The 27,546-nt window shown below is 41.2% G+C and overlaps 1 protein-coding gene across 13 annotated transcripts in view; it reads right to left on the minus strand.

Moving 5' to 3' along the window:
• Nucleotides 1–27,546, minus strand: part of snap91a (synaptosome associated protein 91a) — a 56,847-nt gene that overhangs the window by 23,427 nt on the left and 5,874 nt on the right. For all 13 annotated transcript variants that reach the window (XM_037784942.1, XM_037784951.1, XM_037784947.1 and 10 more), the window contains exons 2-8: nucleotides 10,539–10,681; nucleotides 6,456–6,531; nucleotides 4,469–4,571; nucleotides 3,903–3,996; nucleotides 3,350–3,461; nucleotides 1,822–1,928; nucleotides 1,693–1,734 (exon numbers count right to left, since the gene is read on the minus strand). In XM_037784942.1, the coding sequence (XP_037640870.1) occupies nucleotides 1,693–1,734; nucleotides 1,822–1,928; nucleotides 3,350–3,461; nucleotides 3,903–3,996; nucleotides 4,469–4,571; nucleotides 6,456–6,531; nucleotides 10,539–10,681 (677 nt within the window). The remainder of the gene's footprint in view (nucleotides 1–1,692; nucleotides 1,735–1,821; nucleotides 1,929–3,349; nucleotides 3,462–3,902; nucleotides 3,997–4,468; nucleotides 4,572–6,455; nucleotides 6,532–10,538; nucleotides 10,682–27,546) is intronic.

Raw genomic sequence — 27,546 nt, forward strand, 5'->3', positions numbered from 1 at the left:
TCTGTTGTGTGTATGCTATCAAGAATTTTGTTGAAGGAGGGACTGAGGTAGAAGAACAAATGATAGCTTGAGGGGTTATGTCTAGATGGTAACGCGCAATATTACAAAATCTGGCAAAAACTTGTGAGATTCGCTGCCCAATGACCTATCCTAACCTTAACTACTCAAGGTCAACGCCTTACCTTACCCATTCAAGGTCAATGCCTAACCTTAACAATCTCATGAGAGTCTACCAACTCGGGGGTTACCTTCTAGACACAATCTAGCTTGAGGGAAAGTGGATATATCGCTAGCAAATTCATATTATATTACATATGTATTACATTACACTTGATCAGCAGTAAAATCGCTCTGCGCTGGCTGTGCCATTGTTTTGGTATGGGGAGAGCGGTGCCGCCCGACTACACAGAAGGGCTACCCTTGGCGTGGCGCACCGCTCGAAATTGCCACAGACAATTTAAAGTTCAAATTATTTCAACTTTGAAAGAGAGGTATCAATCTTCTCAGCTAACTCTTGGCAAAAAAGCAAATATGCATATTTACCAAAATGTCAAACCATATCTATATTTGGGACACAAATCCAGTCTACAGGCGGTTAGCTTTGATTCAAACTAATCTTGCAACTTTCCAAGAACGTCTCCAAGGCATTTATAAAATACATTGACATGAATTAATGAATTTGGTCAGTTCTTGAGATCCAACACCCCGTCTCTAGTTCAAATACTCTACAATACAAGTGCCATACATTACAGTATGTTCGTTCTGTACCATTAGCTCATTGTGGCCTATCAAATCTGAGTTTAATCACACAGCCTTACAGCATGCTTTTCATGCAAGTCATCCATACTGCCATGTCTCAAAGGATACCTTTCAATAGACTAGAGTTTCCACAACAGACCACAGTGTAAACTGGGATCAATTCAGGAACCAACAAGAGAAATATGGTTTCTCATCCTGGGATACACTTATTCAGCGATTCAAATAGGAATCAATAAGGCAAAAACAATCTTTAAGTGACTCTATAGCTGTTATGGAAACTCTTAAACACAATATCAGGATAACTTCTGTGCCTTTATACCTACAAAGTAAACTATGTTTAGCTCAGAGTTTTAGCAGCGATAAAACAGCCGCCTTGTCAGCAGCTTTGCTCAGCACATCAAAGCTTATCCAATCGGTTCCTCCGGTCACATCATCCCACTTCATCAGAGCGCCTGATGTCTGTCTGCTGCTGGATCTGCATTCGCTGCGCAGTATGCTTCAATACAGTGCACTCAAACAGAGTTCAAATGTTGGCCTTCCCTAAGCTGCTTGCTCTACAAAGCTAGCTGTGTGCTCACTACTCACACTCTCAGCCTGAATGATCAATCTGCATCTCTGGAAGTGAAAAGAGAAGGATTGCACACAGTGGGGCCATCAATCACCAAACAACCACAGCTCATTGGCTGCATGGAGGATGGAAGTGTAGCGGGATATGTCTCCTTTTTTACAGCATAGTGTGGCTGTCTGTGAATGTCTCATTATCATCAAAGAGGAGCAAGAATGGTGGAAACTTAGACATTCACACGACGTGCAGTACAGTTAGAAAACAACACTGACATGCTCTGTTAGTATGTAGCATAAAAAAACTAAAGGGATCCAGTCATAAAAATTGAAGATAAATAAAGGTAAGGAATAAAGGTTAGTCAATCTTACCTGAGTGAGTTCAGGTATGTCATTCTTGTCTATTCCCACTTGCTGTAAAAGAAGACAGTGACATTTCAATCCAACAGTTACCAAGCAGCACAACATTTAGCTGTTTTTCAGTGATATAATGCAGGCTACCTCAGCAATTTTGAAGAATTCTGAAACCCGAGTCATTCGTGTCAGGAATCTTTTGTAGATCTCCAGCCCGTCTTTACACTGGCTCCTCTTCATCTGGAAAAACTTTTCTGGATAACAGAGATTGTGAAATATGAGTCTTTATCCCCATTAAGTTAAAGACCAAATCTGGTGCTATTCTATGTTTTTCTTCTTTTAAACAAATCCCATGAAAAGACCAAAACCAACAATGAATTCCTTCTAACACATTTAACATTGTCTGTGTAACCAAAGCCTGATATATCTTATTCCTCTGTGCCATAGAGCTCCTTTGTTGTCCAAAAACTATTAAAAACACATAAGTGAGCCAAACCATTACACTGGGTGACGTGTCCCTTCAATACCATGAACCTAAGAACTGCAGTTTATTTAGAGTTGATTCCACGTACAGTGTTTTGCTGCTGTAAATACTCACTAGAGCACCAGGTCTGCAGCTAAAGAGAGTCCCCAACAAATGCAGCATTTACTCCTGTTTGAATAACTTTTGCTAGAAAGTACAGCGCTTAGCTTAGCCTTTATTTAAAAATAGATCAATGTATTTGTGACCCATTTTTAAAGGTTTCTTTTGCCAGTACTGTAAAAAATAAATAGCAGGAGTGCTACAGACAGGGTAGGGAAGTTGAAAAGTATTGAGAGTAGGGCTGTCAAAGTTAACACGCAAATTTGTGTTAATGCCACTAATTTAACACATTAACACAACTTGCAATTTTAAGGTTATAGTGGGCTCAGTTTTAAAGCTAGAGTGACGATCTGGCATTATATGAAACTACAAAACCTAATGAATCCATTAGTACCAACCAGGTCATACTAGCTTGTCGTCAAGGAGGTTAAATAACGCTCCAAACTTACACTAAATTTTGGTGAGGAAAAACTGGCATGGCCATTTTCAAAGGGGTCCCTTGACCTCTGACCTCCAGATATGTGAATGAAAATGGGTTCTATGGGTACCCACGAGTCTCCCCTTTACAGACACGCCCACTTTATGATAATCACATGCAGTTTTGGGGCAAGTCATAGTCAAGTCAGCACACTGACACACTGACAGCTGTTGTTGCCTGTTGGGCTGCAGTTTGCCATGTTATGATTTGAGCATATCTTTTATGCTAAATGCAGTACCTGTGAGGGTTTCTGGACAATATCTGTCATTGTTTTCTGTTGTTAATTGATTTCCAATAATAAATATATAGGTACATTTGCATAAAGCAGCATATTTGCCCACTCCCATGCTGAGAAGAGTATTCATTCTTGACAAATCTCCTTTAAGGTGCATTTCTAACAGATAAAAAAAGTGTGTGATAAATCGTGATTGACTATGGTCCATCATGCGATCAATCGTGCTTAAATATCTGAATCAATTGACAGCCCTAATTGAGAGACGTACTAATACATCGATAGTTTCATTTTTTTCGTGGCCATCCTTTAAGGGTACTTAACTTTTGTTCATTAATTATCTAATGACCCCAGTGATAAAGCGAAAGGAGTGATTCTTTACCTAGCAGGTTAATGATGCCGTCATTGTAGCAGGCGTATAACTTGATGAGATCTCTGAAGAGCAGGAGGAAGCAGGCATTTATCACCCCATTGTTCAGTTCCTGTGCATGCACCTACGGACAGAAATAAAAGCCAGGAGGGAACAGGGGGGTTAGGATTTTGAAAGAAAAAAAACAAAAAACAACAGCATTTCACCAAAGGCGGATAATGATATAGGTTAATATACTGTTGTAATGTATAAGTACAGTTAGTCTCCGTGGTATATATATTTTTCTAACCCTTCTATTTAAGGAAATTTGATATTACACAGTGAGGAATAATAAAGTTGAAATCTACACCATTGATTTACATGTTTTGTTTCAACTATAGAAGACATAATGAAATTCAACTCCCTGAGAATGGCCCTGCATGTGACAGGCGCTGTAATTGACGTGTCTTTATAGATACGCTTTGTTAAATCCAGTTGGCAGCTTTTTTCTCGACTCTGATTATCCCTCAGCAGATTCAGTAACCTTGTAAAGTGACTTTGTTCCCTGATGGCGAGTGTCACTCACTTCAAAATCCAGCAGTGCGTCGATCTGGCTCTGCAGGGTGGGCATCCCTTTCAGCAGCTTCTCTACTGACATGGTCCTCATCACTCCCTCGGCTCTGAGACAGAAGGAGAGAGAAAATGTGAGAATTAAGCAGCAGCTCTCAGACAAGAAGACTCAGATGCTGTCTGTTTGTCAACACCCAGATACCTGTCTGTACCTGCCACATGTGTCTGATCTCTATTCTGTTATATTTTTCAGTGCCAGGTTATGTAGCCAGGGGGACCTTGTGTCTGCCAGCTAAACAGAGCCGTCCACTCTATAAGCATGAGTAATAACCCACTCTGTATTCATCTCTGCACTCAGTACACGCAGTATAAAGCCGTGCACTTGGCCCAACGCCGGGCTGGAGTCCATCGACACGCACAAACGGGACCCCAGTGGGATGTCGTGTGTTATTCTGATGGATATGGAGGGCAGGTAAGAGGGGGGCATGTTCTGGTCTCGGGCTAAACTAACAAAGTTAAAAACCAATAACAATGCTGAAATAGTCATGCATGGCAGCGTCGTGAGAAATGAGAAACGGTTACCCTTTCTTCACTCGGCCAAAGTCGAAAGCCATCTGTCTGTAGGCGAAGGCCTTCTCGTTGAGATAGCGGCTGTAGCGCCTGATGAACGTAGACATGTCATAGCCTGAGGAAGAAACACTCATACGTAAACACATGCACAGTCTCCAGTGTCAACTCAGTTCAGGGTATTAGTGGGCTCTTAAAAGGCTTATAAAAAATACCCCCAAAAAACGACGTAAAGTCAAGATGGGCTATAACAAAGATTCAAAATGTCTTAAATGCAACTGTAAAGAGTCTTTGCACCTTACCTGTGATAAATATATGGGTGATAAAATGTGATTAGTGGATTAATCTCAGTCTTTAAAAGAAGAGGTCAACATTTTGGGAAATCTGCTTAGTTATTTTCTTACTGAGAGTTACATGAGAAGATTGACACCACTCCCTACACTCCCTTCTCTGTACGCCAAGTATGGATCTAAAGCTAGGAGCAGATTAGTTTAGCATAAAGACTATAAGCAGGGGGAAACAGTTAACTTGGCTCTGTCAAAATGTAAAAAAATGAATCTACTAGCATCTCTAAAACTTACTAATGAACATGTTATATCGTTTGCTTAGCCGTACCAGAACCACAACACCAACCAACAGTGTTCCGTACACTTTTTGCCCTTCAGCGCCACGCCAGGGAGCACTCCTCTGTTGTTAAGAACCAGACAATCATGTTTGTGTGTTCATTCTCCGTGGGGAATATCCATTAGACAGTTTACACTTTGATTGATGTCTTTTGGACCAAAAGTTTTGGTCCGTCTGTGTACGAATCATTAAGCTTAACGGTGTTCCATACAGAGCGCATAAGATGATTTCAACGGCGATTAATGAAGATTTTTTCTCGATTGATGTAATAAACGTTTTCTTTATTGACCGTTTATTAAATAACACTGCTGTAACATCAATATTGTACGCAGCATTACCTGCAAAAAGCGTCTGTGTTGACAGACTTGCTGCTGCAGGGCCTGTTAAAAATGCCCATTTCAAAGCATTTATTCAACAAAGGGTAATATATTTAACAACTTGTGATAGCATAATAATCATTTCACACAGACTACATTACTGGGAGAAGCATAAATTAAGTTGAAATGTAAAATTTCGCTGCTTCATCTCCCCTTTCAAACTGAAGTCAAGACTGGAGCTTCCCCTCTGGGTTGCTGTGGGCGCACTGAGCAAACTTCCTGAAATCTCACAGGAACAAATGGCGTGGAGGTGTCTTGCTTGGTCGGGAATGAAAGAGGGGGAACAGAAGATGACACACATCAATTTTATGCACGACTTGGAAGTATTTATTCAGCTATCGGCTAAAAAATGTCATCTGTACGGAGCATCGTTAATGTACTGCTTCCAGTCTTCATGCTAAACTAAGCTAATCGCCTGGCTGTGGGTTAATATTTAACAGACAGATATGAGAGTGGTATCAGTCTTTAACTCTCTTGTCTGTTTGCTAAATATGAAGCCAGAGCCAGCAAGGCTCTGTTGAAAGGCAAAAACATCTAAAGCTTTCTTAGCACTCTAAACCCATGCTTCGATTACTGAAGTGTTAAATTTAATCCTGACTATGTGCTCTTTAAAATGTCTTAAAAAAGGACAGTTCGGCTCTCTAAACTCTGCAGATACTCCAGTCACACTAGATAGAAGATTAAATGTCCATGACACCAGCGTGTGAACTGGTGTTTATCACCATGGAGATGGGTTTAATTGAGGGATTAGAGGAGCTGGAACTGAGGGATGGATAGAGGAATGATTAGGTTGGTTGTAACATTCAAGCGTATTCTGCTGTTGCACGAACTGTAGCTGCTTAAAAACATGTGTTAAATGTCTTCAATGTAAGTGTTAGAGGGAGAGTGGAACACACAAATAAAAGGGTGAATGAACTGGCAACGGAAAGGTCAGAATAAAGGCATGAAAATGATGGAGGGCTGGTTGAGTCAAAGATAGGAAGGAAAGAAACAGCACTCACCATGGGAGCCAGTTTTGTCCAGGAAGTTGCTGAGGTTGAACAAGGTGTTTCTAGATGCCAGGAACTGCACAAATCTCTGCAGGAGAGAACACACATACACACACACAGGCTTTAGTTCTCTGCCAGGTCCTAAATGACAAATAGTGAAATGGCTCCAATTTTAGCCAAGGCTAAAATAGCTTAAAGGGATAGTTCAGGTGTTTTGAAGAGGGGTTGTATGAGGTACTTCTCCACAGCAGGTGTATTACTTACAGTAGATGGCGGTCAGCACGCCACCAGTTTGCACAAATGGACATGAGTACTGACATGGTAGCAAAGTAATGTAGTGCTGTGGATGGGGGACAGCAGAAAACGTATTTTAGCCACCTAAAAGAAAGGCTCACCTAAAAAAATGGATATCCATTTACGCTATATTTAGAATATTTTCTGACAGCAAACTGAACTGAAAGTGAAACCTATCTACACTGTTTTTGTCATCTGAGCCTGAGATAAGTTTCACTTTCAGTTCGGTTCCCTGTCAGAAAGGAGAAGGAAAGGGCTGTCTGATGGCAAGATGAAGCAGTGAAAATATTCTAAATATAATGTACACATAAACTGATATGGATTTTTCTAGTTGAGCCTTTCTTTTAGGTTGCTAAAACATGTTTTTCTGCCATCCCCGTCCACAGTTTTGTATTGCTTTGCTCAAGTGTCGGTACTCCTGCCGACCGTCATCTACTGTAAGTAATACACCTACTATGGATAAGTACCTCACACAACCCCACTTCAAAACACCTGAACTATCCCTTAAAATTGCATGGATAATACATATCAACAAATTAATGAAAAAAAAAGTTTTTCATTAATTGAAAACTAACCATAGATTACACCTCACAGTTATGAATGAACACATTATATTATACCAGCAGTCATGGCTTGTTTTATATTTCCATGATCCTTTTCAAACAGATGGCTCAATCTTAAATATAAGAAAGGAAGGTTTGTTTGATGTTCACAGCTACTGTATCTCGAAGGGGGCTGTTCAGCGCTTTCAGCACTCACAAACCTGTGAAACGGCCTGCAGCAGAAAGTGGAATTAATAAAATAGGTGTGATTCTATACTGGTCTTTTTCCCTTTAGTGATTAGAGAGAAATACAGCATTAAAGGAGCAACGCTGCAGCCGTCGTGAGTGGGAGGGTGTGAATATGAATTAGACACACGGAGGGGACCAGGGAATAGGCTTTCTCTTCTGCAGCCCTGCAAGAACAAGCTTACTACAGTCAGTGACACACATGGACACACGTGGACACACGTGGACACACGTGGACACACACACACACACACACACACACACGCACACACACACACACACACACACACACACACACACACACACACACACACTGCTGATTCTTATTCAGTGGCTGCATTTACACAAAACGGAGCGTACTAACATGAGGGAAGGTTAACAATGAAAAAGACTCCCTGGGGGAATAGTGAGCTACACATTACCTCCCCTCCTCCTCCCGTTTTAGTCTCATTTTCATTCTCTCTCTGTTCAGTCAGCGCTCACTCTATCATCATCAGAGACACTATAACAGCAAAGCTCTGGCTAAAAACAAACAGGGCTCAGGAGACAGACACATAATGTGGACATATATTGCCTTGTCAAAACATAATTTCATGGCTCACACACATTTATGACACCGTCCCTTTGAGGATTTGTGTCCATATCGCACATTATTCACACACAAACTGAGCTTATTTGTGAAATGTGTGTGTGTGTGCACATTAGGGCTGGGATGATACACCTATCTACCGATTTGACACCATCACGATACTTGGGTACTGATTCTACAAGTATTGCGATTCGATATTACAATTTATTGTGATTTTTGTTAACTTTTTTAACACTAGACCATGGGAAAATGTTGAATCATACACTTCTAGGGACATTTTCTTTGGAAAATATCTAAATTGATACGGTAAAAATGTTTGATTTTCAGCATGTACGTAGTCAGAGATGTCCTGAAGTCAAATATATCAGTCATTGTCAGGCATTATCAAAGAATAAAGACATTTCCCTCACAAATTAGTGGTATTTTCTTTTTAATTTATAAGGGACATGTAATGTTTTATACTTCTGGTGAATATAATCCAATCAATCTTATTTCCATTGATGTATTTTGTATATACAGTTCCCTTTGTTAACACCTTATTTTGAAAAACGTAGTCACATGTGTATACTTCCGCTAACTTCGCCAATTCTGTCTCTAGCTCTACCGTCAGCTCCGTTCTCTTTATCCATCCATGGTCAGCTCCATTTGACTGTATCTAAAGGGACTCTATGTAAGAATCAGAATTTGCTTGTTAACAGCGACACCTGTGGCTGTTAAGTCAACGAAAGTCAGCGTCCTGTTGCTCGCGCTCACACTTGTGCTCGCTCTACATAGACATGAACGAGCATTGATCAAAACAGTGAGGCGACACACGTCAGCTAAAACCACAATATCACATTTCACCTGCTTGGCAGTAATGTAGCTGACCAGACGAAGGTCTCTCCATACATCAATGCTGATACTGTGTTTCCTGCTTCTGTGTAGTTTCTGTTGGAATAGCGTAGCCACACGCGAGCGTGCATAGGAAACACGGACCCACAATGATTTATAAGAGTGTAAGTGTAAGAAGTTACAAACAGTCCCTCTAACATAAATGTCAGTATATGGGTGCTCTACAGTTGTAGCGTCGGCCCATTTGACCATGGAGATGATAGTGACGGCCGGCTCGACCGCACGTTACCGCGAAACGATAACGTTTCCTGTCCATGACAGAGTTAGCATGCAGCTTTAGCCTTGATGTCTAGCTCTGCTTTTCCTGCAATGTGTGAAACCCAAAGTGTTTCCATACTTTACTGGATGTGTAGTGTTTACCCCGCTGGATTTAACGTGAGGGTGCAGGTCGTATCTACTTTCTTGTTGCGGCCGGCTGTGGTTTGTTTTGGTTGACGGATACAGTCCAGATATGACGTTATGTTTCTCAGACTACAGCAACAAAAGGGGTAACTTCCTTGTACCTCCGCATAGACTCAAATGAAGCAAATATATCGATTCTGGTGTTAAAAAAATCTATTTCAAAATCGTAAAAAAAAAAAAAATCGTGATACATGGGTGAATCGATTTCTTTTCCCACCCCTAGTGTTTAAGGCACCACAATTTCCCCTTTCCCCCTGACACCTGCTGTATCGACTACAGAGGTTAACGCTATTATCTTCACATCACTAAATCTCTTCTGCTTTTACACCCAATGCATGCTGGGACGGCAACCCCCCACTCCATGATTTTGAATAGGGAAAAGTGTAGAAGGTAAATGAATGACTAAAATGAGCCGATGGCTTGATCTCACAGTATTTCTCTTTGTCTTCTCCTCTCCATCAACTACAGGATGTTCTCTCTCTCTTTTGAATGCTTCCTCCTTCTTTCTCTGGCATTTCTGTATCAACCTCTCTCTCTCTTTCTCTCTCTCTTTCTCTCTCTCTCTCGTGTCATCTGCAATTCAGTGGCAGCTTGGGCTCTTTGATGGGCAATAAAACAGCATCTGTTTATCTCTCTGAGTTATCCCTTGTTGCCCATTCATAGTGTCGTCCTTTTCTTCAGCTGTCAGGACATAAATTGGGTCAAAGGGTCAGGACCAGGATGCAGAAGGCCGGTCCCTTTGCTAATTCCATGACTGCTGTTGAGGCCAAAATTTACAACTATGAAGCACGTCAAAATTTAAACCCTGTGGTGAAGCAATGCCAGTTGCTCATAGAATCCAGTTTCCCCTTTTAATACACATTAAAGTAGCTTTAAACCGGCATTAATTGATATTTGGTTGCTTGAGGGCAGCGCGACAAGCTGTAAACACAACATTGACATATAACGTCACCAATGTGACAATGTGTAATGTCCATTGACCACCATGGTCAGTGGATCAGCTAGAAGTAAAGTCCCATGCTCAAGAGGAATACTTACTCACTTCCCCTGACTGCAATTTTATGAGACATTAAAACCAGCAATCAACATAAGTATGTACTCAGGGTGTGTGTGTGTAAACAGTAGCCTCACCTCGTTGCCAGACACCATGAGGTGCTGCGTGGTGATCAGGGCTTTGAAAACCACCACCCAGCTGGCGTTGCCGGCCCTCTCCATCAGCGTGTCGGCCATCTGGGGGATGTTCACATTGGTCTCCTGGGTGGCCTGGATCAGGACTGAGAAGCATCAAGGAGAGGAGGAACAGGAGGTCAGATGGTGGATATAATTAGCAGGGGAGAGATTCAGCACAGGTACAGTGTGTGCTGGAAGCCTTTTATTCAAGTAATGACAACAGATGGGTGAGATATGATGAACAGGAGTGTGCTAGAGTCGATGCGGTGGTACTGGGTCTTTGCTGCATTTCACAGCCGCACTCTCTCGCATCCTAATCTCCACTTTAATTCATCATATGCATCTCCCTGAGCAGCGTTTCCTCAAATATGCAAAACATGTGCAAATGGAATGAGATATTTCCACTTGTTATTCAGTGTTAATACCAATTCATTGGGCGCTGGCTTGAGTCAAAAGTACATTTAACTAAAACTGGAGGTTATGTGTCGGTCTTAGAATAGCTAATTTGACCTCAGACACCAATTTAGTGAGTAGAATACTTATTGCAAGCACGAGGAGCTAGTTTTTGTCAACAGATTTGCCTCTCGAGGCTGCCATTTTCCATCTTATTGAAAAGTATTTAGATAAGTGCTTCACATTATGCCACCATTGCCTGGTGTGAGTCACACATAGCTACTGCTTTGTTCCTTTCTGCAGTCAGTCATTAATAGGAGCGCAGGCAGAGAGAGAGTGGAATATTCCACAGCAGAGAGATACTGTAGAGAGGAACCCGAAGAGAAGAAGGGATCGCAGTGAGACTATCAGCCCTACGGATCAGAATCAGACAGAGAGACGGTGCTAAAGGAACATGGACGATATAGTGGTGCAGAGATAAGACCTGATGCAATACAGATTATTGATTGTATAAATCCATGTTGTTAATTCTACGATGATGAATGAAAAATGATCACTTTCCTAAAGTAGGGCTGTCAATCGATTCAAACATTTAATCACGATTAATGACATGATTGTCCATAGTTAATCGCAAATTAATCGCACATTTTTTATCTGTTCAAAATTCACCTTAGAGGGAGATTATTGTAAATCAATTAACAACACAAAACAATGACAAATATTGTCCAGAAACCCTCACAGGTACTGCATTTAGCATAAAAAATATGCCCCAATAATAACATGGCAAACTGCAGCCCAACAGGCAACAACAGCTGTCAGTGTGTCAGTGTGTTGATTTGACTATGACTTGCCCCAAACTGCATGTGATTATCATAAAGTGGGCATGTCTGTAAAGGGGAGACTCGTGGGTACCCATAGAACCCATTTTCATTCACATATCTGGAGGTCAGAGGTCAAGGGAACCCTTTGAAAATGACCATGTCAGTTTTTCCTCGCCAAAATTTAGCATAAGTTTGGAGCGTTATTTAACCACCTTAGCGACATTCATATGATATCAGTATCTACACTATATTTAAAACTGATCCCGCTACAACCTAAAAATCGCAAGTTGCGTTAATGCGTTTAAGAAATTAGTGGCGTTAAAATGAAAAGCGTTATTATCGCATTTACTTTGAAAATAAAGGTAATATTGCTTATGCAACAATCTGTACGGCTAAAGTCATGTATTCCAGATTGTCATAATATAAGCGTCCTGTTAAATAATATTTTTTAAAAGTTACTTAAGCACTCTGCTATGTATTTCACTTTATGGGGAAAATACACTGACAAACACATCAGTGGCCGAAGTACAGTAGAGTATGATCATTCTAAGTCACAACATTTTATTAAAAGCTGCACTAATCAATATTTTTTTAATATGTGTAATGTAAACGGGTCACGACCCTACAGAAAATCTCATCAGCGTCATTTCCAAATCACATAATGCAGGCTGTTTTCAGTGAAAAAAAACTCTGATAAACCCACCAAACAACAGACGGACAAAGTTAGCGACTAGCTGGTGAACACAGTGGAGCATTTAGCAGCCAAAGAGACAGATATTTCCCTCAGGAGCTGGTGGAAACAGCTAAAAAAGGAGAGTAAATATTGTTCTTACATTTGTTGGGAGGCCAGAAACACGACTCTGAATCCGTGCTAATGCTGCTCCATATCTGCTGGATGTGTTTTTTTAACATATTAGGTGATAGGTTATTAGGTAATAATACATTTTATACAGCTTGTTCTGCAGCCCACAACTGGCAGAATATGTATGTGAATTAATGCTGCTTTCATTTTAAAATGTTCAGGTTATATTATGAAAACAGCTAATTTCCATTACTAAAACCACCTTTAAACTAACTATGTTATTGTTTATGCTTATTAAGCACTGATGAGAACAATGTGGCCACTGTGATACATATAACCATATAGCACTTAGTAATTTAACAGGTAAGTTAACCAAGAGGACAATCTACCAAAAGCTTACTAATAACTAATAAATGAGATCAATCTGTAGTTGTGTTTCCTTCCCTCTGTTTATCAGCTTCTGTCAGAAAACAGTAAAGCCTGAAGAGAAGAATATCTATTCACAGCTGTCCTCCATGGCAAACCTCGGGGCATGTCTTCAGAGACAGTATGAGGAATGAGATAAGCAGGTGTGTAGTGATGGACAGAAAGGGACAGGAAACATGACCGCCGTCATTTTAACAGCCTTGATTCAGCAGAGCAGAGCAGACGCAGAGCAACTTCTATTAAGTCCTGTGATTCATTACTAGTGTCATATTATCCATCCTGCATATTTACTGCCAGCAGAGCTGAGAGGTGTCTATTCGATCTTCTTCCCCGGCTTAATATAGACTAAATGGCTGTACACCTCGCACCTAGTATACCTCACACATGGAGGGAGCAGTCTGTCACTACCTAGAATGACATGCAGTAATGAGCAATGGGAAGTTTGTGAAGTAAACACTTTTACTTTAAATTTGAATTAGAATAAAATTGAAAACATGTTTCTAACGACTATTATAAAAGACAATTGACAGCTTTTTATAGTGTTGATATATAAACATGCTAAAACTGTAATGACACGTCAAAAGAAAAAATGACAATTTGCAGTTTTACAGGAGGTTGTGTTGGGTCCATACTATTTCTTGGCCCAGGACGGGAGCAGTGACTTCCTGAAGTCAAAAAGCAAAGACTCTGTTCAGACCTGGTATTAACATGCGTCCTGAGTGAGCCGAACACAAGTGGACACCTTTAAGTACGTCTGTTCACAGAATGCGTCTCCACATGCGTCTCCGGTGACCACTTGTGATCCGATCTCATTTCCCCGCCCCATATACAAATAAACACGTAGTAAACACACGGCTAATACAGCAGCCGTTGTGACGTAATATTACATGAATGTCAGTAGTAATATCCTACATATTTGTGAATTTGGGTACATTTTATAAACATAAAAATATAAGGTTATTGTTTTGCCAGGCAACAGCAGCATACAAAGCTTCAGAGAGCCAGGGATGAGAGAGAGTGAGTGAGCGAGCGAGCGGGTGGGTGGAACAAAAACACAGACACATCACTGAAAGTAAGATAATAATGCACTTTGCGTGCCTAGTCTGATGGTCTGTACATATGTAGCCTATAGATGACATATATTTTAATAAAATACAGTTGTATCGATAGAATACAGTAGAGCACAGAAGCCGGTTTCATGCTGCGAGCAGACAAGCGCTCACGTCTGCCTGTCTATTCACCTGAGGAGCGCAGAGACCCGCGGATCCCAGCGCAACCCAGCGGGACGTCAGTTGAGTAGGCGGTCCTTAATGTGGCCAGGACGCATTTGCGTACACACTGCTAAAAGAATATGGCCATATGTGGCCCAGACCACCTCTGAATGTGGTACTTAGAGCTGTTCTACTTGTGATCTGATCACTCAGGACGCATGTTAGGTCTGAACAGGGCCTGAATGGCTTGTTGAATCACATGTTTTCTGATCCAGGCAGCTCACAAAAACCTGACTGGCTTGTCTTATTTCACAGTTTGTGGGTTGGTAGGCACTCCAGATAAACAAATGTATGTGTACAAGCACTGAAAAAGTGAATTTTCATTCTATGTCCCCTTTAAAATCATGCCAAATACAGTAGCTGCAAAGACAAACAGATACTGACAGAGAGGGATATGACGAATTAAGCAGTGGTCATTTAGATGCTTCAAATTGCCAATAAATTATTATTTTCTGTTATATAATGCATGCTTCTATTTCCATGAATAAATCAAGTCCAATAGCCCACAGTAGCTTGAAACGGACTGCATGAATAGTCATGCAAAAATGCATTCAAGGTCACTTTGCTTTGACAGTCATGCTACAAGTCTGCCCGCTTTTTTGCTTCCTCCATCATGCTTTCATCATGCGGTAATAATTGCTGTGCATGTCCTCAGTAGTAAGGCAGCGCACACATACACACACACACACACGCATAAAGTGAGAGGGATAATCCCTACAGGGCGGATGAGTCAGCAGCCTGCATCATCCTACGCTTTTCATCTCTCCGTCTCAGTCTGTCGGTCTGTCTGTCTGTCTGTCTCACTCTCTGCCCGTCTCTCTCTCTCTGTTTCCCACAGAGAGGGTCAGCACTTTTGCCCGACTGTGAGGCAATCTGCATATAATATCTACATAAATAGTTGCCTTAAATCTACTGTAAATAACGTCCTAACAAGAGTATAATGAGGAAATGAATGTACAAGAGATTCAAGAGAAACATTTTCATTATTTGTCGCTAAAACGTTTCTTTTCTTTGTCTGTTCAGCTATTGTTGCTCATGATAAACGCTGCACACAGGAGGATCTTTTGAGTGTTATTGATAAAACCTCACTATTCAACGAATCACTCCTAACAGTGAACTGACATTAGTGTATTTGAGGTGCTGGAGGATAAAGTCTTGGGAAATATTTAAACATGCAGTAGAATATCTAATCCTAATCCTGTAGAGAGAGAGAAACAGAGAAACAGGCAGAGAGTCTCTGCTCTGATTGAGATGCTGAACAACGTTTCAGCAGGATCTCCTGACTCACCGTCTCTCCCCACCTTCCCTCTCAATTATTCATAAGTGTGAGTGTGAGTACGAAAAAGAGACAGCGAGAGGCAGCTCGGTCCTTCTCGAGCGCTAGCACACACAGATAGTCACGCTGACTAACAATTACTTGCATGTTTGGATCCATATCCTGTATGTTACAGCATATAGCAGATTGAATCGCAAATATTGTATTGCCTGTCACTCATCGTTGTTTTTATATAAACTAGGGCTGTCAAAGTTAACGCCACTAATTTCTTTAACTCATTAATGCAACTTGCAATATTTAGGTTGAAGTGGGTTCAGTTTTAGAACTACAGTGAAGATATAATATGAAACTATAAACCTAATGAATCTATTGGTCCAACCATGTCATACTAGCATGTTGGGAAGGAGGTTAAATAATGCTCCAAAGTCATCTTTCCAGCTGTGAGACATTAATAAGATTACTGAAACATAGTCGGGAAGATTAACAGCAAACTATTGGCCTCTACGCTGCATTTTATAATGTTAGAGATTCATGGGTGTTTAGCATAGTACCTGCAGCATCGTGTAAAGGATATGTAACATTATAAAAATCTATTCTGGCTCAAAGATGTTGTAGCAGCCAAACATGAGGCGGTCTCTTGTACTGTGGTCCTAGTGTGACATTTCAGTCCCTCAGTGACAGCATACAGAACATGTCCTTCATTTAAAGCCTGGGGAGTTTTAGCTGTTACACAAGGTTATTCGTGACATGAGGATTACAAGGGCCAATACACGTTTATTATATTATTATTGTGCAGCGCGGCGAGCAAAGACAGGAGAACCATTGGTCTGACATCCTCTACAGTGTGGGTGTGTGGTTGTAAAATGAGAGGATGGGGAAACGAGAGAAAAAGACACCTGTCTGAATGTAAGGCACTCGTTAACAGGTAATACATCTACACAAACTCTGCGACGCTTCAGAATGCAACCACGTATGAGTCAGCGCTCTGTTTGACAAAAGCAAAATGTATGCACACTATGCAGCCTCATCCGATATGCATGAAATGTCTGTTTCCCAAACTGAAATTGTACCGAGCTACAAACTGACACCGTGGGGAGAATCCATGTCTCAAAAACCAGCAGCAGTGAATACATTCATGAAAATATATTTCCTGTGTAGCCACTGCTTGTTGTAGCATAGCTTTATCTTCCACAGCAGAGCACTGTTGTTGTCTAAAAACACATAAGAGAGTTGCATTCAAGTGACATATTCATTCATAACAATAAACATGGCCAGTGGGACTTGGATCTCGGCTGCTGTCACTGAGCATGCTCAGGGATTACGGCTCCTTGTTTATTGTGCTTTCTCTTGTTGCTGAGCTGCAATGAATACAACACATTGGTTATGTTTATTGTAATGAAGGTATATGTCGGCTGGTGCAACAGTTCGGCTCTTTTATGTGTTTTTAATTGCTTTTAGATTAGGTCTAGTGGAGAGGTAGAGCATGAGCAGTCTCAGACTGCAGCTACACAGACAGCGCTTCTTAGTGAGACAGATTCATCCCTGGCTTTTGGTCATTTTATGGGATTTACTGATAATAATAAAAAAGATAAAATAATGCTGGATTTAGACTTGGATCCTTCTGGACTTTCCCTTGCCTATGTAATGTGTGTAAATACACCATACAGCCATCCCTCTGATCACAGTACTGTATATGATGACCAAAGTACTATGATAAAAAGTAAAAAATGTTTTATGCTAAATGCAGTACCTGTGAGGGTTTCTGGACATTGTTGTGTGTTGTTAATTGATTTCCAATAATAAATATATACATAAATTTGCATAAAGCAGCACATTTGCCCACTCCCATGTTGATAAGAATATTAAATACTTGACAAATCTCCCTTTAAGGTACATTTCGAACAGATAAAAATGTGCGATTCATTTGCAATTAATCACAATTAAATATTTGAATCGATTGACAGCCCTACTAAAAACACATAAATGAGCAATACTATCGCACAAGGGCCACTTGTTTCTTCGCTGAACGTGGGAATTGTAGTTTATTTTGAGTCCATCCCACATGCATCGCCTTAACCGGCTATGTTCTGCACTGCGCTAGCCAATAATAGTCCACAACAAACGCACTATTTACTGCTGTTTGATTTGATTTGACATTTGCTAACAACTACAGCTGTTTTAGAAAATTATTTGGGTTCTTTTAAAACTATATACTTGTGACCTGCTTTTAAAAATATCTTCAGTAGGAAACAATGAGCTTGAGACAAGGTAGGGAAAGCGGATACATGCAATGCATTGTTGGTTTTGGTTATTTTCTGGCATAATTTGACAATAAGAAAATAATTGATTGATGCCAGACGTATCCTGTAAAGGTGTCCCTTCAGCAGGTGACCCAGCGGGCTTGCACTGATCAAATTCTTCTACTCTCAGACTTTGTATTTCTGTGCTCTATTGACCTACAGAGTGTCAGATAACTGTCACTGAATACCACCATCAGGATGCCCTGCAGCGTCTACCACACCCAACGCACACAACTGACAGGATTTCAAACAGCATCCTTTAGCATGTCAATAACTGTAAATGATATCAAAGCTGCTGTGAGTGAGTAAAACTGGAGGCAAACTGGAGAGCACGCGTGCACCGCAGGACACACGTGAGCATTTACGCAAGTCTGCACGACACACATGCAACATCCTCCTCATATTTTTTCATAGATGGATTTTTACAAATGTACCAATAAGCACCAAAGGGGACATGCCAAGGTGGTTACCTTGGCAACAGGCTCTCATATTTGCAGTGGCATCAAGGATGCAGTAAAATTCTTTTGAAATCATATTCAGCAGCAAACTGATGGGGGTCATCCAGTCAAAGCCAGGTGTATGTGAGTCATACCAACCTTAACACAGCATTGAATTCATACGAGCATTTATGTTATATTTTCTATATCTATTCTTATATTTCATAAAGATTGTAGAATAGGTGACTCGTAAACATGAGGATTGGTGTGTTCAGTAAGCGCTTTATCTATGTAGCACAGAGTGCAATGCCAAGCTGCATGAGTGACGCCTTGCTGAGCTACACATGAACGGACCATGAAAGCACAGAGTTTATTTATAGCTCCTCTCCCCCTCAAGCAACATACAGGGGGAAGGGAAAAAAACACCCAGAATGCACTCTGCGTAGCAGAACGTAGCATAGCACCAATGTGGTGTGGCAGCCAAACAAAGAGGAAGGCATTGGGATCCAGACACTGTGGAGGATGGAAGTGACATCTGAGGGAAAAAGCTGGCATCCCACACAATGCTGCCGCTACTGCTGGTGGACGCAGATAGCAGCGCCGTCTTCGTATAGACGACATTACACTCGGCTAATGGTGGAGTTTTGGTTGGTTTGCTATGATGCAGCGCATGGGTAGAAAACACCACGTTCATTCAGTTTGTAGTAAGATGTGGAAAGGTGTGTTGCGTCCGATGTGAAATAAAAATGAGAGATTTCATAACATTTAAAGTAGATATCAGGGAAATCTTTTTCTTTTCATTTTTACTGGATGAAAACATTAATAAATGTAACTGATATCAAAGCTATGTGCATGAGTACATGCATGCACCGCAGGACACTTTAGCATATACACAAGCCTGCACAACACACACTCATTTATTCTTGATTTTCTAGCGCTGAATACAGTTGTTTTTTGTCTGGTGTACCTTGTGTGAATTACAATAACAAAACCATATCTAGCATTTCATGAACACTCAAAAAGCATCAGTAAGCATCAAATGATTGTCCATAGTTAATCTCTAATAATTGCAAATTAATCGCGCATTTTTGTGGACAAATCTGCTTGCTTTATGCAAATGTATGTATATATTTAGTACTTGAAATCAATCAGAGTGCTGACTTGACTATGACTATGCCAACAGTAGCCTCAGTAAACTTTCAGGCCATCTCCCTCCAGCCTGCCGTCACCTTATTTAGGTGTTTGTAGTGAAATGAGGAGGTATGGTATCAGATAACTCCTCATTTCAACTTCAAGAATCAGCCGTTCCTCGTCCGTTGCGGCGCTTTCAAAACGAGCGACAGGAATAAATAGAAACAGGGCGTCTGACAAAAGTTCAGCTCAGGTAGGACATTCTAATAGAAAACAATGCAATAAACTGATTTGCTTGCTCACGTCGCGTCCGGTTTGGAGGGTGTAATATATAGCCTAAACGCATCCCAATACATTAGACCTCTCTGCATTGTACACATTACCCACAACCTTAAAGTTTAAACTGCGCCTGTGCTGTCAGCATGTAGGATCTGACAGTGTTACTGGAATAAACTCCTGCTGAAAAGGTTAAAAACTCTCGAAAGAAATCCCAAAACAAATTCCTAGAGCTGCAGATTCAGGTGCACAAATGAAGAAAGCGAGAGCTGAGAAATCCCCAGGAGTGTCCTCGTGTTTGCATGAGTGAGTAATCAAGTAATCTAAGACAAAAAAAAGCACTTGGCTGTGCTGCAGGTCAACATCTGGGGGGCTGCAACAATCTCTCTCGTTGACAACAGGCACTGTTCATGACTGCTACTATCACATTAACACTGTGGGGAATGGGCACCATGCAGAGAACAAGTGCTGTGTGGGAAACACATGGATAAGTATCTGGAGTTCTTCAGAAAGCTCCTTGGCTAAACGAAAACTGAAATAATAACCCGATTGACGGTTCACTTAATATCTACCCCCAAACAGTGAACGTCCAATCATAGTCTTGCTCAGAGAGCCTGTCACATAACTTTTAAAACTATTCCAAACTTTGTAAAACCACCTCCAGTAAACGTCCCCACAGGGCTCCCTGTATCTGGTGATTCAGTCATTGGAGGAACACGTTCTTGTGACATTTCTTTTAATGCAAAGTCGGGACCCGAGGCAGAACTCGGCAGTCAGACGGAGTCATAAAAACAGCAGGAAACCCGAGCCTCCCTGCATTATTGATATGCAGCCATGGTGTAGACATGGCCCTTTAATGTTTGAGCCGCTGGAAAGGCTGCTCCGCTGTTTACCTGCATACCAGGACACACAACTGTTTATACCTACATGGGATTCTGGGTACGGCAAGCCTCGGCGTGTGGAATCTGCCCGTTTAAGTGCAATAAATCCCCCCAGAGACGCAACCCTGCTGTAATATTAATGCTTTTTATCCTCAGACTAGCACTCTCAAGGGCATAGCGACCTCTGAAGAACATCAGAAAAAGGACTGAGAGGCACGGCAAGAGGTGGGAGGTGTTCAGAAAGGAGAAATCTATTAGAATCGGCTGCTCGGATTCAGAGTAGATAGCGGTCTGATGGCAGCTGTACGGGGGATCCTGGTCCCAGCTCATTAATCTGGACACACACTGTTGGTAGGAGAGTCCACCTCCCACACACTGTTTAACATTAGAGAGACATTCGAGTGGCTTTCATGGATACCCGCTGTGAGATCAGCACTGCAGCATTCACGCTGAGCCCTCTTATAACCAACCTCCTTTCACATTCCTCCGTTTACTGCAACTCGCCGTTAGGCAAGCGCCACACGGCATCATTATAAAGAAGTGAGGAAGAGTGGGAGTGGTGGTGAAAAGATAGAGTGGGTAAAGCAGAAAAAGGAAACATATGAGGACCAATTGAAGGAACAGAAACGCTGGAGGAAGATGAACGTTTCTCCTCTGCGTTTATACTGACTCATACTTAAACTGTGTCTCCTTTGTTGCAGAGCAGTTGCGGCAGATTCTTAAGATTTTGTGATTTATTTTTGGATATATGGATACAGAAGACACATGTTGCTTCTCATTGATGTTGTAATTCAGACTTTTAGCTCTAAATTTACTGAAAATAGGTTTTATTAGGGCTGTTTCGAATACTGTTTTTTGGGCTTCGAAGCGTCGGTGACGAATATTCAAAGCTATACAAAGCTTCGGGACAGCGACGCTGCCACACTACTGTCCACACACGCACCTCTACACATAAAAAAACAGTAATATCCGTCTGAGTATAAGTGGGCATGTCTGTAAAGGGGAGACTCGTGGGTACCCATAGAACCCATTTTCATTCTTGAGGTCAGAGGACAAGGGACCGCTTTGAAAATGGCCTTGACAGTTTTTCCTCGGCAAAATTTAGCGCAAGTTTGGAGCCTTATTTATCCTCCTTGGCGACATTCATATGATGCCAGTATCTTCATTTTAGCTTTAAAAGTGAGCCCGCTACAACCTAAAAATTGCGTTAAAGAAATTAGTGGCATTAAAACAAACTTGCGTTAACGCGTTATTATCGTGTTAACTTTGACAGTTTTTACACAAGACAAAATGGTACTAAAATGAGATGCTCCAAGTCGATCTACAACATCTGTATCTTAGCCAGTCAAAGCACATTTTACTGATCTGTGTCATCTATATAACCCCAGCGAGCTGTCACAAAGGTGTCCCACTGCTGCCTGTTAAAACACTGGAAACTAGTCCTAACACACAGGATTTTAAGCAGCATGAAAGAATAACTAGCAGCAGATTCAATGAATATATCCGCACTGACAGCGCTGGGTCAACAAATGTGGAGGTGCTTGAAAAAATGTTACTCTGCGTCAGTTTTACTGAGATTTTTCAGGCAGGCAAATAAAAAAAAAATAAATTAAAAACTGTTTTTAACTTGAATATTTTGTTCATGCTGGGAGTGAAGACAGGCTGTCGAAATCCTGTTGAAGCTTTTCTGCCACAGTATTTCCAGGCTGACGATGTCTTCAGCTACTGTTGCCAGGAGACATGAAATCCTTTCTACACATCTGGCTGGTTAACACCTGAAGCAAAAACACAACCTCGAAGCAAATTCATGAGAAAAAGAAATGCTAAGAAGAACCTTAATATTTCTAGACTGCTATAGCAGATGTTTTCTAGTTGATATATTTCCAATGGCTTAGTTTCTTGCAGAAAGTTAGATATGAAGATTGATACCACCAGATTAAACAAATGAGATATAACGTGTTAAATAGTAAGGGTGGGAATCACATATCAACTCACGATATACATTGCCCACGATAACGATGTTACTGTATCAGGAGACAGCGATTCAGCGATACATTGTAAAACAATCATTTATGATACATCATGATATTTGTGTAAGTGAAAAACAAAAAAAATATCTTTAAAGAGGCAAAAGGCAGTTTTCATTAATTTTTTTGCCCCTGGTTGAGTATTTCTTTCTCTTAGTTCTCTCCATTTCTCTCTCCTTCTCTCACTCACTTCAGTTCCTTTCAGACACAACGCCACAACGCCACCACTGCGTTCTGAAACCTGTTATTTTCAACGGCTTGCACCACGCCACAACAGCTTTTTGCTGCATCGAGCAAAGCCCAACTTTGGGTGCAGCGTGCACCGACGGCGCCATGCGCAGCTTAAACCGTGAGCATCTCACAGGTTGAGATAATGAAAAGGGGAAAAAATGTCTGAACATCTGTCACAAATCAGGAGAAATACGGGAGAAGTGTGACCCCCGGAGGAAACCGGGAGAGGGCTATTAAAAACGGGAGTCTCCCGGGAAAATCGGGAGGGTTGGCAAGTATGGTATTTTGTCCCACTCTGATTTATTAGTGAGCTTTAAGGTTCTGGTAGGTGGATTTTGTTGGCGTGGACAGAGCCAGGCTAGCTGTTTCCCTCTATTTCCAGTCTTTATGCTAAGCTAAGCTACCCGCCTGCTGGTTGTAGCTTCATATTTACCGTGCAGACATGAGAGTGGCATCAATCTGCTCATCTAAGAGAGCTTAATGTCAAACTATTAAACCCTCCAGAAAAATGTGAACCTATATAATATTATATGATATTGCCGTAACTGGATTGGCTTTACTAATTTCAAAGCATTTGAAGTGCAAAGTGTGCAGGTGTAGGCTATTAATGACTTGAACACTTAACATGTGCGTTAACACACAGGAGACTTTAAAGACCCCCACGCCCCCACCCACCCTCTCCTCCCTTCCTCCCCTCCTCCCCTCCTCCCCCATTTCAGGGAGACAGTCTGCCGCTCAAATATGGCAACACAATGCTGGTGACTCATGTTGTGGTAACAACACCTTATCAGCCAAAGGGAAGTCAACACGCTGTTTATGTTTCTCACCGCTTACCCTGCTGCCTCCCCCCCCCCATCACCAAACACACACACACACACACACACACACACACACACACACACACACACATGCCCAGCAGGTCATGTATCCTGCGTTTGCTCTGAGCTGAGTATAATCGCATCTCTGTGTTAAAAAACCTGTTAATTGGAGTGACTAGATTTAGAGCGGCAGTAGAGCTGCTGATAAATATTACAGCAATGAATCTCAGCCACAACGGCTAATCAGAAACAAGGTCATTATGATAAACATTGTCTGGGAGTAAACGTTATGTGAATTTAAAAAAGAGAGAGAAAGAGAGAGAATGATGGCATACATTTTCTAAACCATAACCTTCCAGCTATAAAGCTGTCCTAACTCTCTTAACAGCTGGAGGATTAAGAGGTTAAGGCTACATGAGTCACAGTAGATAGAGATGGAGGCTATTAGGAGGAGGAGAAGTGGTGGAGGCTGTCTCTGGAAACAGAGCCATCTTCATTTGGCAGACATTCAAACCCTGTTACTCTAGTTCTCTAGCTGTGTGAGTCCCTCTGGGCTGCAGATATCCTGCATGTCCTCTGATCCAGGCTCTGGGCCTCTGAATTCACACGGAGAAGCAGCTCTCACTCGTTATCCCGGCCAAACCAGAAAAATGCTGCCTTCAACGATTCATTGTAAACCCCCCTATTTCTGAGTCAGGGAAAAAAAGTGCTTGTCGCATATTCAGTTGCCTCATAACAAAATGGGCCCTTTGAAGAAAGTAATCATTTGGCAGCTGCTGTTTTAGGTTAGAATAGGAAGCGGCGTAGAGATTCATGGTCCTGCAGCAGCAGAATGAAGTGGAAAGAGTGTGCACCAGGGTTGTAATTGACAGCTTTATTGATGCATTTGCCAGATGTTGTGTAATCTTCCTAGTCTATAATCAATCCAAATAGACAGAACCACTGCAGTGTTCTATACAGCCCTGATGGAGAGTGTGTGGCAGGTAAGTGGGTTAAGAAGCCTAGTATAAAATATGGTGCCACGATGAAGCATCGCACTCTCTGTCTCCAGAATAATATGCATAAGGCTGTCAAAGTTAACAAAATAATAACGTGTTAACGCAAATTCATTTTAACACCACTAATTTCTTTAACGCATTAACACAAATTGCAATTTTTAGGTTGTCTTGTCAAGAAGAAGACTAAATAACGCTCCAAACTCACACTAAATTTTGGTGAGGAAAAACTGGCATGTCCATTTTCAAAGGAGTCCCTTGACCTCTGACCTCCAGATATGTGAATGAAAATGGGTTCTGTGGGTACCCACGAGTCTCCCCTTTACAGACATGCCCACTTTATGATAATCACATGCCGTTTGGGGCAAGTCATAGTCAAGTCAGCACACTGACACACTGACAGCTGTTGTTGCCTGTTGGGCTGCAGTTTGCCATGTTATGATTTGAGCATATTTTCTATGCTAAATGCAGTACCTGTGAGGGTTTCTGGACAATATCTGTCATTGTTTTGTGTTGTTAATTGATTTCCAATAATAAACATATACATACATTTGCAAAAAGCAGCATATTTGTCCACTTCCATGTTGATAAGAGTATTAAATACTTGACAAATCTCATTTTAAGGTACATTTAGAACAGATAAAAAATGTGCGTTTAATTTGCGATCAGCTATTTTAATCGAATGACAGCCCATAGCATTTAGCTTTGTTAGCTTGTTCAGTGATCACTTTATATTTTACAGTTTCTAACAGTGCTGTCACACACATCCCTAAATCATATGATTAAGTATCGGTGTACATGGTTTGTGTTTCTATCTGTTGAGTTAGAAAAAGGAGAATATTTCCTGAACATCCTCAATTTAAAGGTTGCCCATGCAATTCTAATAAACATGAATACATCTTTGTAAAATTATAGCATGCCACAACCAAGACTACTTGGTTACACAAATGCTTTTACGTTATGGCACACAATAAAAAGAGTACTGTACTGTTGTTACGACACACGTTAAGCTTCCTGATTTTGTGTCACTAACAAAAACTGCCAATCTTCTTAGCGATGGTCGTCTTTGTTCACAGTAATTATCTTAAACTTCAGCCCATTCAGAGAGCTGACTCACAGCTGTACCTCCTCTTCCTCTGCCTGCTTCTATCCAAAAAAAAGACACTCATCTGCATCATCATTCACGTCCTACTGTTTTCTGGGATGCTGCCAACGGCATGTGGCATACATGTGCATCTCTGTGCATGTGAAGTTGAGCATGCACGCACACACAAACACACAAACACACACACACACGCAAACACACACACACACACACACACACACACACACACGCACGCACACACACACGTACACACACACACACACACACACACACAATGCCAGTAAGCTATCGAGAGCCTTCTGTAAGACACACTCAGGCCATGTGGGGTGTCAGGCAATCTGTGCTGCTGCCTGAGCTCTAATCTTTTAAGAGTTCAGAGGACTTCTGATCTGTATCGCTGTCATCTGTCGGGCTCTTAAAATAAACATCAAATGTGTGTTCCAGAGACGCATATACCTACTAGTGTGCTACTACTGGGATTACTTGTTTTCTTTTAGCCTTTACTTTTTACTCCATAGAGTCGGCAGTTTGTGGCCTGAAGACAGAAACCATTTGGTCACAGTCCACTAACTCTCTAACTGCTTTACGTTAGTTTTAAGAGCTGCCTGCAAAACTGCATAAGAGATATGAAGCCTTGAGACATTCCCCACACATTAGAAAACATGTTTATACCTGCATAACAGACGTTTCTAATGATTTTCTACTTATGGTGGCTTTGGAAGCTGTTGGACCTAAATCATTCTCTCTGATTTGCTCAGGTTTTCTCTGTCTCTGTCTGAGGTTTAGGGGTCACAGCATGATTCGTTTACTGCCCTGCTGCTCTCTGGATGAACTAAATCAGCTGAGCAACAGTCCAATAAACATTTGACCATCAGTGGAACAATCCATAAGAGATTATTTTTAAACCATGGACACGTATCTGACGAGACCCGCCCGGGTTTGGGACTAAGATAATAGAACAAATGAATCCTCTGATTATTGTAATGTTTGTAAATGTTGTAGTTCGGTTTATGGACGTCATGATATTGCTTTGATAACGCCGGTCAGATTGACAGACTACATTATTTACTAGATGTCTCAACCGATCGGCGGAGCTCACTTGGAGACAAGAGAGAAGATAAGAGCTGTCTTTCAGCCATCTTAACTGATCTGTTTCTGTCACATTTTTGCCGCCCGAATGTAAGGAGCAGCTCTCTTCAGATTACAGCCAGAAAATATAGAATAAAACAAGGATTTAATAAGTAAGAAGGCAATCAATAATATCTTTCTAATATAATTAGAATATGTAAATCTAAGATGTCCAGGAGCCAAACACACTAAATACATGTGACTGTGTGGTCGATGTATATGTGTAAACATAGTTGTGACAGACCACTACAGCATGATGGGAACATCTCTGAAGTGGAATAAGAGGTTCATTATCAAGATGACAGTCAGTGGATTGGTTAATTAAGGAAAATATGATGATTTGTAGTGCAGTTTTATCAATATGGATACTGTGGGGGTTATACAGGTTTGGTGAAGACAGTGATGTTTGTTGAAAGTGTGGATGTTCAACAGGTTTCACTGATGTGTAGTTGAATATTTCTGTTAGTGGTTACAGACAAAAAGACCTGGACGTCAGTTGCCCCCGAGCAGCACATTGGCTAAATGTCAACTGTGGTTGAAATTGAATATAATCAGACAATATCCCCGAGGCGGATCCTCCAATGCGACGTAAATTCACCTTTCACATATTTCAACAAGCCCTTTACTTATGAAGCGGTTCATTAAAGGAAC

This window comes from Sebastes umbrosus, chromosome 11 (genome assembly GCF_015220745.1).
Source record: "Sebastes umbrosus isolate fSebUmb1 chromosome 11, fSebUmb1.pri, whole genome shotgun sequence".
In the NCBI taxonomy this organism is placed as follows: Eukaryota; Metazoa; Chordata; class Actinopteri; order Perciformes; family Sebastidae; genus Sebastes; species Sebastes umbrosus.